Here is a 14,124-nt window from a genome sequence, read left to right as displayed (position 1 = left end):
AACGTAAATAATTTATATAACGGTAAGTAACTACACCATTCTTTCTCAACCACTAAAACTTATTTTCTTTCAGGATATTTTAGGGTTTGATATCATTTTAGTCAAAAGGGTTTTTTCTCTCTTTTTTTTTTCACTTGCGAATAGGCCATAATGTTTAATGAATTTAATTTTAGGTCAATGTGGGAAGCGATCAAATTAAAACACCAAAATGACTGCAAAACTTATACAAAATGTCAGCGCTTCTGCAAATATCGAAAATATTCATAGGCCATATAAATCCATATGTTTGACATTTGGTATTTCCGATATTTTCTGACCTAAACTCAAGAAGATAGGATTATTGAATTCCTTAATGTCGAAAATAATTTTCTGACCTAAACCAAATTTCTTATACTTATTAAACTTGACCTAAATTAAATTTTCTATTACTTACAAAGCTTGAGGTGAATGACGCGTTGTTAATGAATTGTTACGATCAACAACTTGACCCCAATGAGTCTTGTAAACTTACAAAATTAGCTGAACTAACTCCACACTCGAGGTGGTTGATGATGTGATTCTCATCAAACCATTACATTACCACACACTTAAGGTTGAGGTTGTTAATGATTTGGTAGGAAATTAAGCCACTATAAGTTAATTAAGTTGACCCCATGGCACTTTGTAGGAATTTTTTTTAATACAATGATATATTTAAACTAAAAGTTTGATGAATACATTGGTATCGAATTCAGCATTTATGATATTCAAAAATAAAACATCTCACTTATAATTGAAAAAAAATATCACTAAATTGTAGTACTAAGTGGCTGTAGAATTTAAATTTAGTTGAGCTAACTCTACAACCCTAACGACTAATGTACGTATATTAATTCATTAATTCATTGGAACATCGATCGATCACTAGAAATATATACAGGACCTAAAAATATCCACCATGACTAATTTATTTTTTTAATTTGACCTAGGTATGAACTGGTGGACGATCCTCAAACACCCAAGCCTACCAAAATTTATTAGAAAAGAAAAAAAGTACAGCGAGGAGGACAACTAGCCAAAACCTTGACGAAAAAATACAGTTATAAAAACCTATATCAAAACGGTAGTGGGACTAACAATATACGGGACCAAGAAGTTTCCACCATGCATGTCTAATCTACTTTACAGATATCAATCTCACTTTAAAATCTTTTCGGCAACGAAAAATAGAAATAAAAATAAAAACTTGAAATTCTTAATTTAATTGTATACATTTTGGGTAATTAATCAAGGATCGTAAATTCCTACGAGACTTCTTCCGCAACCAGCTTAAGTTCTTGCATTGTTTCTTTCTCCGACAGTGTACGCGGGTTACAGGTGAATGAATATTGTAGGAGAAATTTTATTTAAACTTATCTAACATCTTTCTACATTCAATATAAATTTTAAATGTTAATTGTTAATTGTCTATTTTACCCTATTACATAATTACTATTAAGTACAAAATGAAATTAATAATAAAAACCAAATTTATCAATAGACCCACATACTATAATTAAACCCTACCATCACCCTTTGTTTATCTTACGTTCATTTCGACTAAAACCCTAATAACATTGATAGAGAAAAATAAGTTTTTCTATTGATGGATGGTGATTTTGAAGTTTTTAATCCTCCAACTAAGATATGACTCGATTTATGAATATTTTGTTTATTTGTTTTTTCCTTGGATTAAATTTCATACTTTTTATATTATTGTATTTGTTTTTCTCTGCTGTCTATATGCGCCTCAAAACATTAGTGCAAGAACTTTTGATTAGTATTGCAAAGACATGAAACTTGATTCTTGGTGCAAATAAAGATTGCTCAACCTTAACAACGAACTAGCGGGTGGCATGTCTTGCACATTTTTAATTCGAAATAGCTCCTATTTGTTTATTTGTTTATTAACATAGCAGCAAAACACCCAGACCTATGTCACTTCAAAATTTCTTAAAAAGTACATGAAAATGCTCGATTTAAAAAATGACTGAACTGGAGCTTGCATAACATTCTCTTGGCAAATTTAAGTCTATAGAATGATCTCTTGGATCCTAAGTCCATGGATGGGTTGTGGTAGCAGAAAGAAAAAAAGCAGCCATGGAAATGCTAGTCCTATACAGCATGCAATTATAGAGGGGCAAATGACGCCTCTTTGAAAAGAAAAAAAACATTCAATTAGAGATGTTAGTTTATAAAGGGAATGAGTGTAAAGATAATTTTATATTTTGAATTGGGTTTGAGATGATAGTTTAGGTAATAAATTTGGGTTTAAAGAGATATTAATTCTTTAATAAAAAACAATATAGATGAAGAGAATAAGTTGAGTGTAAAAAAATGTTAGATAAGTTCAAATAAAATTTCTCATATTGTAGTCGTGTTGTACAGCACTAACATATGGAAAATTGCCAGTTGTGCATGAATTTGAAGTGAGTCAACATTTTGAATCTCTGTCGACGAAAACCCATTGACCACTCCAATTGGAATTTGGATGCCGTGGGGTTGGGATGGGAACAAAACTCACTCAAGGCTCATGTTATTCCGTTCACTGGCAGAAGAACATAGGTACCGTTTGGTACGTGGGACGGAACGGAACAGAGTGGAATAAGGCGTTCCGTCCCATGTTTGGTGCGCCTAATACAGGTGGAACGAGCTGTTCCACGGGACGAGTTTTGGGTGAATTTCGTTCCGCCTCACCCCCCCTGGAACGACTCATTCCACATCCGTGGAACACAAAATTATAACCTCTCCGTCTCCTTCTCCTTCTTCTTCCTCCTTGTTTCCATCCGAGGGCATCTTTGCTCCCGCTCCTTTCCGTTCCATCCCGTCCAGTCCCATTCCGTTCCATCCCGTCCCGTCTGCATACCAAATAATACCATAAGGACCTAGACGTATCTGACTTGAGAAAATGAAATTAGTATTACACTTATTTCTATTGCCTTGCAATCCTTCTCACACTTTAAACAAATTCAATTAGTATCTTTTCTTTCATCCAACAATTTGATCCCAAAATTTAAGAATATTACATCAAATGGTCATTTATCACAAATCAATAACCTTTTAAATTAAAATCATCATTCGCTTTTAATTATAAAAAAAAAAATCGTCATTCACTTGTGCACTAATATAGTTATTCCCCCTCTTTTTCTTGAATTTCATATATTTAGCCATTTCAAATTCCAAATTTATTGAACGAAGAACAATAAGTTTTGTAAAACCCTGTTATTCTCTATACACTTTTGTTTCTACTCTACCCTACCTCATACTTGAGTTTTAGGGCTTACAATTTTTTTAGTAATTCTTTCTCTAGTTTAATAATGTTTTCAATAATATGGATAACATGATGGAACGGTTTTGAAATATGAAAACTCGTCAAGAATGATTATGGTTGCTGTATATAAATAGATAAAGTTATCTACACATATGTAAATATTTGGATATATATTATGATGTTTTGTTTAGTGATTTTATAAATAGTATACGTTTTTTATTTCTTCTTCTATTACCCTTGCCAGTACAACTAATCAAACTAACTACAATAATCAAAATAGATGATTAAAAAAAAACTTATATCAAATAGTCAAAGAGTTTAATCTGAAAATTTTTTATTTTTATAATTTTCCCTAAAATACGTTAAGAAAGTCTTTTTTTTTTTTTTGTCGAAAAAAGTTTGGAGGGAAGAGAGGCTACACCATCACAGACCAGAACATAACACAAGCCTCTTTGACTTACAGATGAAGTATTAAGCTTTTTTTCTTTTTTTTACAGATCGCCCATTAAGAACACTTGTCGAAAAAAAAATGTCTTTTCTTTTAAAAAAGAGCTTTTTTTTACCTATGACGAATACGTTCCATCCTTTCCTTAATTCCAATTATAACACGTCCATGATGTAGAATCATTTATCCCACCTATGACGAATAATAATGAAGAAGTTGCATGCGAAATAGTTTAGAAAAGGAAGCACACGTATTCATTATTCGTAATGTCCAAAGCACCTTCCAGGATATAACATTGTTCTCCTCTTGTCCAAAAATACAGGCGTCAGCGTACGCTCAAGATATTCATTATGTTGTCTTCAAAACCGACCTTAGTTCCCAGTATACCATGGCCGCATGGCGGTTCGTCTTCTTTTTTATACTTATTTGGTTTCAGAAAGCTACCGCCATTGGCTGTGAATTCTTGGGAAAGAAGTAATACTTACGTGGGAAACTTTATGCCACGCACGTCTCCACTGAACTTCTCTTCCTCTCTAAGTTAACTAACGGGCTATAAGTAGATACTCACGCGAACTTGTGAGGAACAACAATTGCTTCCATTTATTTGTTTGCCATTTGAGATAGATTTCGTTCATCTCCAAAGCTTTTTCTCTACCTCTGTTGGGAATCCGTGATAGTATTCCGGTCGATAGTTGTTTAAACTACGCGAGATTAGCTACTGAGTAATCGTTACGTGCTTAATATTTGGCCACCGCAGTCTTTTCATCTATCTCTGCGATTGCCGCCTTGAATTTCATTACGATTTCTAAACTTGGAAGCACTTTTCAGTTTAGCATGTCTACCATACTGCATGCAAAGTTGGCTTGCATTGGAATCGGGCTGCTTTTTGATGTTCCAAAAAGCACTCTTACCAAACACCAAAGAAAATGGCGTTCTGCTTTTGCCACAATCTACTGCTCCAGAGCGTTCAACCTTTCACCGCCAAAATACAAAAACACCAAAATATCTCGATCTCGCTCTTACGAGGCCATTACTGTCAAGTCATCAGATAGCTTATTCCAAATTGAACAAACTACCCTCACTAACCTTGTCAAGGAGAAAAACCTCAAGCAGCTCCAGGAGCTGGGAGGGGTTGAAGAAATTGCGTCAGCACTCACAACCGACGCAGAGCACGGAATCCATGGTGGCGATGATCCTGAAGATGACATTGCAAAAAGACTCGAAGCATTCGGCTCTAATACGTACAAGAAGCCACAAACAAAAGGGTTCTTCCACTTTGTGTGGGAGGCCTTCAAAGACCTCACAATTCTCATCCTCCTAGGCTGCGCCGCTCTTTCTCTCGGCTTGGGAATCAAAGTACACGGCCCAAAAGAAGGATGGATCGATGGCGGAAGCATATTTCTTGCAATCACTCTGGTAATTTCTGTTTCTGCTGTGAGTAATTTTAGACAGAACAGACAGTTTGATAAGTTGTCTAAAGTCAGCGACAATGTTCAAATCGAAGTCGTGAGAGGCGGCAGGCGCCAGCAGATTTCGATATTCGAAATTGTAGTTGGTGATGTCATTTGTTTAAAGATAGGAGACCAAGTTCCGGCCGATGGATTGTTTCTAGATGGCCATTCGTTACAAGTAGACGAATCAAGCATGACAGGGGAGAGTGATCATGTCGAAATTAGTCACCACCAGAATCCTTTCTTGTTTTCCGGCACAAAAGTGGCTGATGGCTATGCTCGAATGCTTGTCACCTCTGTTGGAATGAACACAACATGGGGCGAAATGATGAGCCAAATCATCCGCGACAATGGTGAAGAGACACCTCTGCAAGCTCGGCTCAACAAGCTAACGTCATCGATTGGTAAAGTCGGTTTGGTAGTTGCTTTTTTAGTCCTGACTGTCTTGATGGTTAGGTACTTCACTGGAAATACAGAGGACGAGAATGGAAACCAGGAGTATAATGGCAGCAAGACTAAAGTTGACGACATATTAAACGCGGTCGTAGGGATTGTAGCAGCTGCGGTTACAATTGTTGTGGTGGCAATTCCGGAAGGCCTACCTCTGGCTGTGACTCTAACGCTTGCGTATTCGATGAAGAGAATGATGGCAGATAAGGCGATGGTGAGGAAGCTCTCTGCTTGTGAGACGATGGGGTCTGCCACCGTCATTTGTACCGACAAAACAGGCACTCTCACCATGAATGCAATGAAGGTGACCAAATTTTGGCTTGGTGAGGAACCTGTGGAAGAAGAGGCGTATTCGTCTATATCTCCTTTCGTTCGTAACTTGATTTATGAAGGGGTTGCTCTGAACACAACCGGGAGTGTGTTTAGGCCCAATTCGAGTTCGGAAATTGAAATCTCTGGGAGTCCTACTGAGAAGGCGATTCTTTCGTGGGCAGTGCATGGAGCGAAGATGGATATGAAGAAAGTGATGAAGAGTTGTAGCATTCTCTATGTCGAGGCCTTCAACTCGCAGAAGAAACGAAGCGGGATTTTGATGAAGCGGAAGGTTGACGATTCTGTGCAAGCACATTGGAAAGGAGCTGCAGAGATGGTATTAGCAATGTGCACAAGTTACTACAATGTATCTGGAGTTGTTAAAGATATCAATGAAGACGCAAAATTGAAATTCGAGCAGATTATTCAAGGTATGGCCGCGAGCAGCCTCAGATGCATTGCTTTTGCACATAAAGAAATTGAGGTAAAAGAGCAAGTGGATGATCAAGAACATAAACATTTGCTAAAAGAAGATGGATTAACACTATTAGGCTTTGTTGGGTTAAAAGATCCATGCCGCCCAGGGGTGAAGAAGGCTGTTGAAAACTGTCAACATGCAGGAGTGAATGTTAAAATGATCACAGGCGACAATGTGTTCACTGCTAAAGCAATAGCCACAGAATGCGGGATACTCAAGCCCGATCAGGACATGTTCTTCAGCGGCGCGGTGATAGAAGGCGTGCAATTTCGCAACTACACACCAGAAGAAAGAATGGAAAAGGTGGACAAAATCTGTGTGATGGCAAGGTCCTCCCCATTTGACAAGCTTCTCATGGTGCAATGCTTGAAACAATTAGGCCATGTGGTGGCAGTGACGGGGGATGGCACGAATGATGCGCCTGCATTGAAAGAAGCTGACATTGGACTTTCCATGGGTATTCAAGGCACAGAAGTTGCAAAAGAGAGCTCAGATATCGTGATCATGGACGACAACTTTTCTTCGGTGGCCACGGTTTTAAGGTGGGGAAGATGTGTTTACGAAAACATCCAGAAATTCATCCAATTTCAACTCACTGTCAATGTCGCAGCGCTGGTGATCAACTTTGTAGCAGCAATTTCCGCTGGTGAAGTCCCGTTAACAGCTGTTCAATTACTGTGGGTGAATTTGATCATGGACACACTAGGTGCTCTGGCTCTCGCCACAGAGAAGCCAACAAAAGAGCTCATGAACAAAAAGCCGGTCGGGAGGACGGAGCCTCTGATCACCAATATAATGTGGAGGAACCTCCTGCCTCAAGCACTCTACCAGATTGCAATCCTCCTGACATTGCAGTTCAAAGGAAAATCGATCTTCAGTGTGGAGGACAAGGTGAAGGACACACTGATCTTCAACACATTTGTGCTGTGCCAGGTGTTCAATGAGTTCAATGCAAGAAAGCTTGAGAAGAAGAATGTGTTCAGAGGAATCCACACCAACAAGTTGTTTTTGGGAATTATTGCTGTCACAATTTTGCTGCAGGTGGTGATGGTGGAGTTTTTGAAGAAGTTTGCAGATACAGAAAGGTTGAATTGGGGGCAATGGGGTGCTTGTGTTGGTATTGCAGCAGTCTCTTGGCCAATTGGTTGGGTTGTCAAGTCGATTCCTGTTCCTGAGAAACCTATTTTCAGCTATCTCAAGTGGAAGAAGTCCAAGAAGAACTCTATTTGCAGTGGTTTTCATTTTGAAGGATTGAAGACCCAATTCAAAAGCGACACTGCTCGTTCATGTAAGTCATAGTTTGGCATAATTTTTTGTTTAAAAGTTTTTAAATACTTTTATTATTCTATAGTAATGTAATTTATACTTTGTTTTACAACATATATTTGTAGGATGCAAGTATGTTCAGCATAGATTTCGTGATAATATAATTAAAACTAGGTTCCAATGATGCAATGTCATTTCTGACTGAAAACATAGTGACAATCCGGTCACTGTTGTCTGTTCTTTAGAAGGTGTGCGCCTAGTGAGAAAGAAAATTCATTACACGATTTCATGTCAATTATGCACGCTCATTTTATAAAAGTTCTACAACAAAACAAAAATAAAAAAATAAAAAATAAAACTCATAAGAGCAACTGTAAGTGTCATTTAAAGTTTGGATAATACTCGCATTTCTCCTTCCCGAATGAGTTTTTTATTCCACATGCAAATAACATATTTTTATATCAGAACCGTTCAATTACTTAGTCTTTATTTGAAGATTAACCATACAAAAAATCATTCAACTAAGAGATTGCTTAGTCATCCATATATATTGAATAAATTAACGATTTATGTACTAAATAACATATTCATGATGAACTGTCCATTTATTTTATACATTTAAATGGCTGAACAAGCTCCTATTCAAATGATTTGTTGTAAGAATGTTCTTCAAATGAAGATTAAGAAATAGAACAATTCTAATTATAAATTTTTACGGTAAATAATATTATTTAAAAGTGAGAAATAAGCTCATTCCTCAAGAAGGAGTTATACAAACATTATCCAAAGTTTATACTTTACTGTTGCGGAGGATGGTTCGAATAATGTTGACTTAGGGGTGTAGTCAATTTGAATTTTAGAGGATTTTAATGTACTTTTTTAGGTGATAGATTTCAAAGGATATTAATAGATTCTACAATTACATATGGATTTTGATAGATTTTTATGGAATTGTATTACAGATTTCTATGGATTTATATGAATTCTTCATTTGATTTCCTCAGATTTTTAGATTTTTTTTTTTTTTTTTTTTGTACTTTTCTTAAACCTTTTACATGTTTATAATAAGTATGGATCCATAGCTTTCCATCCATCATACCTAGGGTCCCAAATCCTCTGCCAAGTTGTGCGCACTCCATCTTCATGTCAAATACAAGAATCCGTGATCCGCATTTGGCTTGGGAAGTTTTGACCACTTCCTTGTAATAGGATTACAAATGTAGTAAAAGCCTTTTAGCCATCACGACCCTGGCAGCAAAGGAATCCATTCGAAGAAGCTCGTATGTCAACTGGCTCGGGCAACAACTTCAGAGATGGTTCTGGAACACCACATGCATTCGGATTGAGAGAGATGAATGAACGAGGGCCTGCATTGGATTGAGAAAAGAAGCCCGAGATGCCATGAAAACTATTTCACTGCTTGTGGGCAAGGAAAGGAGTTTTGATATCGAGCTTTCAGTTCCTACAAACTCGAGTGAACCTGAGAAGCATGGTTCCTAATGATGTTTTTGTCACAACAGCTCCATGGAGGTTTTGAATGCCTCTTCAGTTCGACTCTAGCCTTCGCGATTGGATTTTGAAATCACAAGGTGGAGGGTTGGATTCTTGATGGCATGTGGTATTTATACCACCCACCCTCAAATCCATTAAAATCCCTCACTAAAATCATAGCAAATCCTTAACAATCTCACTACACCTAACATGTGTGGACATTTTTAAAATTTTAATTGACTACTTTCGGATTTGGATGTTTTTTTTTTTAATCCTTTAAAATTCTATTTTGACAACGTCATGATTTCAAAGTCTTATAAAATCTCCTTTTAAAATCCTAATTGAATACACATTGATTTTAAAGCTTATTGAACTCCTATGAAATCATAGTTTGACTACAACCCACTTAGTTTATACAATCCTTTTGGAGCGTTTCAAAAGTAGAGCAAAGCTTTACTTTTTTTGAGAAAAAAATTACGTCCAAAGAAATCATGGACTTCCTCCTTATTTTACATTTTTTAGAGATTTTTTTTGCAAATATGGAATTATCTAAGTACACCAAATTCCTTTTGAAGCTTTTTATTTAAGAAAAACTAATGAAAAGAGTTTGAAAACTTTGAGTTTAAATGATAAGGACAAAATAAAGGGTAAAATGAATAGTACCAGGATTGACTTTTTAGAGTAAAAAATGTGGTTTTTCGTTAAAGTGAACAGTACCGTGGGCTTTTCGTTAAAACTTCCTTTTATTTAATCCAAAAAAAATATAAGAGACATTTCAATAACTTATTAGCAGTTCTTTCAAAAAAGAAAAAAAAACAACTTATTAGAATGTTTAGCTGAATGTAGTTCTAACAATTAAGGTAGTTTTTTACACTAGGGGAGGGGTGTTCGGCTAAGCCACACAATAGGCAACTTAATTTGGCATTGAATTCGTTTAAACTTCTATATGTCTTAATGCTTAGCTTCTATTAAAATGTTTAGACAAGTAATTTGATGCAATTTATGTTGGAATATCACCCTGAAATTGAGTAGAGTTTCTTGTGATTGATAATTATAATTTCACTTAAAGCGAACATCACACTCTTAAGGGTTGTAGGGTTTTTCAAAAGTTTTTTACAAAACTTAATAAACCTTGCATGTTTATATTTGATCTGAAAACACAGATGGATTGCATGTTGAATATCACAAGGAGAATATACATTAGGAAAACCTAACATTCAAAGCATGTATGTGATAATTCATAAATAATTGGTAGAACCACATAGGATTGTTAATAGTGGGAGCTAAACTCTTGTGCCTTTTACTTTTGATTTTGCCAAAACGTTTGTTTTTATTGTTGCTGATTTCATTCTTGTTAATTTAGTTAATTTTACGTAAATTACAAAAACCTATCTTAATTATCAGTCGCATAACAATCTCATACCGCTTTGATGTAAGTTAGGAATGATGTGAGATGGAATTATCGACATTTTGAATGACGACGACAAGTTCTAGAGACTGTGAACCGCATTTTGTATCATACTGTTCGAAAAATTCTATTTTGCTCTTTTAGCATTGCATTTTTCTATTCCGCTCTTATAGTAGTTTCTAGCTTTAATGGAGTTTATACCGACAAATCTGGCTATAATGCTCAAGCTACTGCAAATGAGGAACTTGGATTATGAAAAAGACAGTAACATTCACACACTTCTCTCTACCTTTCATACACCTTACAATGCTATTCACATATTCTTGTTTACTTTTCATACATCTTTTGTTAATTTTTGTTCTTTGATTATGTTCAATTCATTCGATCAATGGTCGGAAATTAAAAAAGATATAAAAGGTAAAAAAAAGATGTGGATAACGCCATCCTAGAAAAATTCATTGGATCATTCGTGCATTGAATGTGCTGGGTAGTTTAGTGGGTGCAAATAGAAGCACTCGAAAAAAAAATAAAAGAAGGAAACCGCGGTCTGTCTCAGAGCCCATAACCCAAACTGATTGAGGAGCCTGGAATGTGCTCCTGAAGAGAGGTCCAAGGGAAACTATCTCCAACCTAAAGTCCCATGGGAATATCCTCTGTATATATGCAGTTGCTATTCACATGTAGGGAGTAGGATTATCTCCTCTTCTAATTTCTTTCTTCTTTCATCCCCTCATATTTAAACGGCTGCAATTACGACACGTCTACATCTTGTTTTGAATATTTTATATAGAGAATAAGACAAAAAGAAGAGTGTGAGAGGAGGAGATGGAAGGTGTTTGTACCATCCTTGACCAATCCCGAAACTACTAAGCACCGGTCAACAACATACCGTCAATAACCCACAAGACTTTTCCTCCAACCAGGAGGCCAATCACAACACGACACATGTCGGTATCAGAAGCCAATCACAGCGCGACACGTGTCGATATCAGAGGTCAATCACAACACGACATGTGTCACTATCAGAACAAAGCTAGAAACTCTCTTCTATAAAAGGGGATCATTCTCCCACAATAATCCCTAATGTCATTTGTACTAAACTATTCACTAGAACTCACTAAAAGAGAGCTTGAACCTATGTATTTGTGTAAACCCTTCACAACTAATGAGAACTCCTCTACTACATAGACGTAGCCAATATGGGTGAACCACGTACATCTTGTGTTGTTTGCTTCCTTTTCTCTATTCATTTACATACTTATCCACACTAATGACCAAAGCAATCTAGCGAAGGTCACAAACCTAACACTTTCTGTTGTACCAAAGTCCTCGCCGATTTTGTGCATCAACAGAAGGGAATGGTAATAGGAGGAGAGAAAATCCTACTCCCACGTTTAGACCTCTTTCAACATTAAGAAGAGAAGTACTATAAGACAGTATGTTGAAAGTGTTTCTACAATACACATATGTATGGGATGCATCAATGTTTGAACAACATTGAAATTGTCAAAATCAAGCCATCTAATGCATGAATGCATTGTAGAGTTTTCCGTTAGTTGATACAATTCCAAACACTTCATTGACGTCAGCTTTTTATTCTTGTAGACTAAACTTATGAACATTACAGTGGATTGAACTGGTGGATAATCTTCTCTTCATCCCAATTTATATCAGGCTTGAGCCCTTTCCCCTATCCATAGCCTAACATAGTAAAAATATCGTTTGTAATAAAAAAAAATTGTGAATAAGAAAAACTATACTTGATATTTGCTTATCAAAAGGATTTGAATCTTGAGCTTCAAAATTCTATTACTCCCAACTTGTGGTCACTTAGCATATACCAAAATGACGGATTCAACTAAAATTCTTCTCTAAGACCTACCAAAAATGGAAACCCTAGAAACTAAAAATAACTGAGTTTCACTTTGGACAGTCTTACAGACAGAATAGGGCTGGAAATATTAGGTAAGATTGCTTGATTATGGCAACTTTTACGGATAAACAATGTGAATTTTGATAAAAGAAGAAGACATGAGTAATCTAACATTATGTTTGGATGAGGAAAATAAACTTGGAATTTAAGTAAAAATCAGAATTTGTAAATTGACATACACTAATTCTCTTGTTTGGATTCATAAGCATAGAAATTTAGAATTTCCGCATGGAAAAAAACTTGGGATTTGGGACCTCCAATTCCTAAGTTGAAATTCCATGTAAATAGGTGTCATTTCCCAATTTCTCTGATTTAGAGTTTAAAAATAACAAATTCCGTATTCAATTTCATTATTCTTTTAGGTTTACCAAACAAGAATATTCACAAATTCTAGAAAATAAAATCTCGTCATTTCAATTTCCGTCATTTTAAAATTTTTTAGTAATCTTAAATTTTTTCATCCAAACATAGTGTAATACTTCTGTAAGAAATGTCATCCATAACGCTTCAGTCTACGTAAGTTATTCTTATAAATAATTAAAAACCCACATGCATGATTGCCGCAACCGTTTTCTAGCCCGGAAGGTGCACGTTTTGGATTTTATTTTGTACTTTTATTTCCGATAAGAGTATCTAACTTATTTGAAGCTTCAAGTTATAAAACTGGTTTGGATGCTTACAACCAGGCCTACTTTTTTTAAGGCCTGTCCTAATTGTGGAACCGCAGGGCGGCGTATTGATGTTGAGGGTAAATGTTTGGATGGTGTAACTTGAGTGATTAGTCACTTCTTGGAAGGAAAAGCATCACGCTGTGATTGGATTTGAGAGCTGAGGGTGACAACAGGTGCCGATATATCTATAGGGAGAAAAGGAACACCTTCTAAGCTAGCTTCCCACCAAACAAAATTGAGAGCTTTTGGTCCACGTGCTAAGCATATTTCACATTATTTTTGTGCCATGAGATAGGGAATCATTTTTGTACAGAGAAAATTGTAGTAATGATTTCTTAGTTTTAATTTAATTGAAGTAATGTTCTTTTAATTGAAAATTCATGATCGTTGATTTCTTAATTCATCAAAACGTGCATCTATGATCTTTTTCATCAACTCCATCATACTTCTGTTAATATGTCATGTCAAAAGGGTCATTACTCTAATTAGGTTAAAGTTGAGGGATCATTTCTACAATTTCCTCTTTCATACGTGTAAGGGGATTCACATGCAAAATTCAGGGGAAAAAATGGTTTGGTTTTAGTTTGGTTTAAGTCTGAAAGCAATTGAAAAGTATGTGAGTTTCAAATTACACTAAGTAATCCAATACTTAAAAAATGCAAGAATTAGATTGATTAAGAAATGTATTTGATTTGCATATGGCGCTTTATCGCAATTGCAGAAGGCAATAATGCCTAGCACGCATTCGATCTCGACCACCCTAACAACTAACAATTAACACTCAAACATGACTTTCCAAATGCAAACTAAGTAAACATAACAACTCATCGTTTGAAATCCTAATACATTTATAAATAAACAATAACAACATTCCTTCTAATCTACATTTTTAAATTTAATTAGTGATAGTAACAAAAGAAAACATTCTAG

The 14,124-nt window shown here is 35.8% G+C and overlaps 1 protein-coding gene across 1 annotated transcript; it reads left to right on the top strand.

Annotated features, from left to right (window-relative positions):
* Positions 1 to 4,360: 4,360 nt before the first annotated feature.
* LOC103950017 (putative calcium-transporting ATPase 13, plasma membrane-type) lies at positions 4,361 to 7,880 on the top strand. Its single transcript, XM_009361164.3, has one exon. The coding sequence runs from the start codon at positions 4,569 to 4,571 to the stop codon at positions 7,722 to 7,724; it is 3,156 nt and encodes a 1,051-aa protein (XP_009359439.2). The 5' UTR covers positions 4,361 to 4,568; the 3' UTR covers positions 7,725 to 7,880.
* The last annotated feature ends 6,244 nt before the right edge of the window (positions 7,881 to 14,124 follow it).

The sequence above is a fragment of a genome, unplaced genomic scaffold, assembly GCF_019419815.1.
Source record: "Pyrus x bretschneideri cultivar Hongxiangsu unplaced genomic scaffold, Pyrus_bretschneideri_v1 Contig27, whole genome shotgun sequence".
NCBI lineage: Eukaryota > Viridiplantae > Streptophyta > Magnoliopsida > Rosales > Rosaceae > Pyrus > Pyrus x bretschneideri.
Note: the sequence above shows the minus strand (reverse complement) of the source record. Positions and strands in the feature narration are given on the sequence as shown.

What these genes read in the sequence shown, in the direction of transcription:
- LOC103950017 (XM_009361164.3), top strand. Translation starts at nt 4,569, where the DNA reads ATGTCTACCATACTGCATGCAAAGTTGGCTTGCATTGGAATCGGGCTG.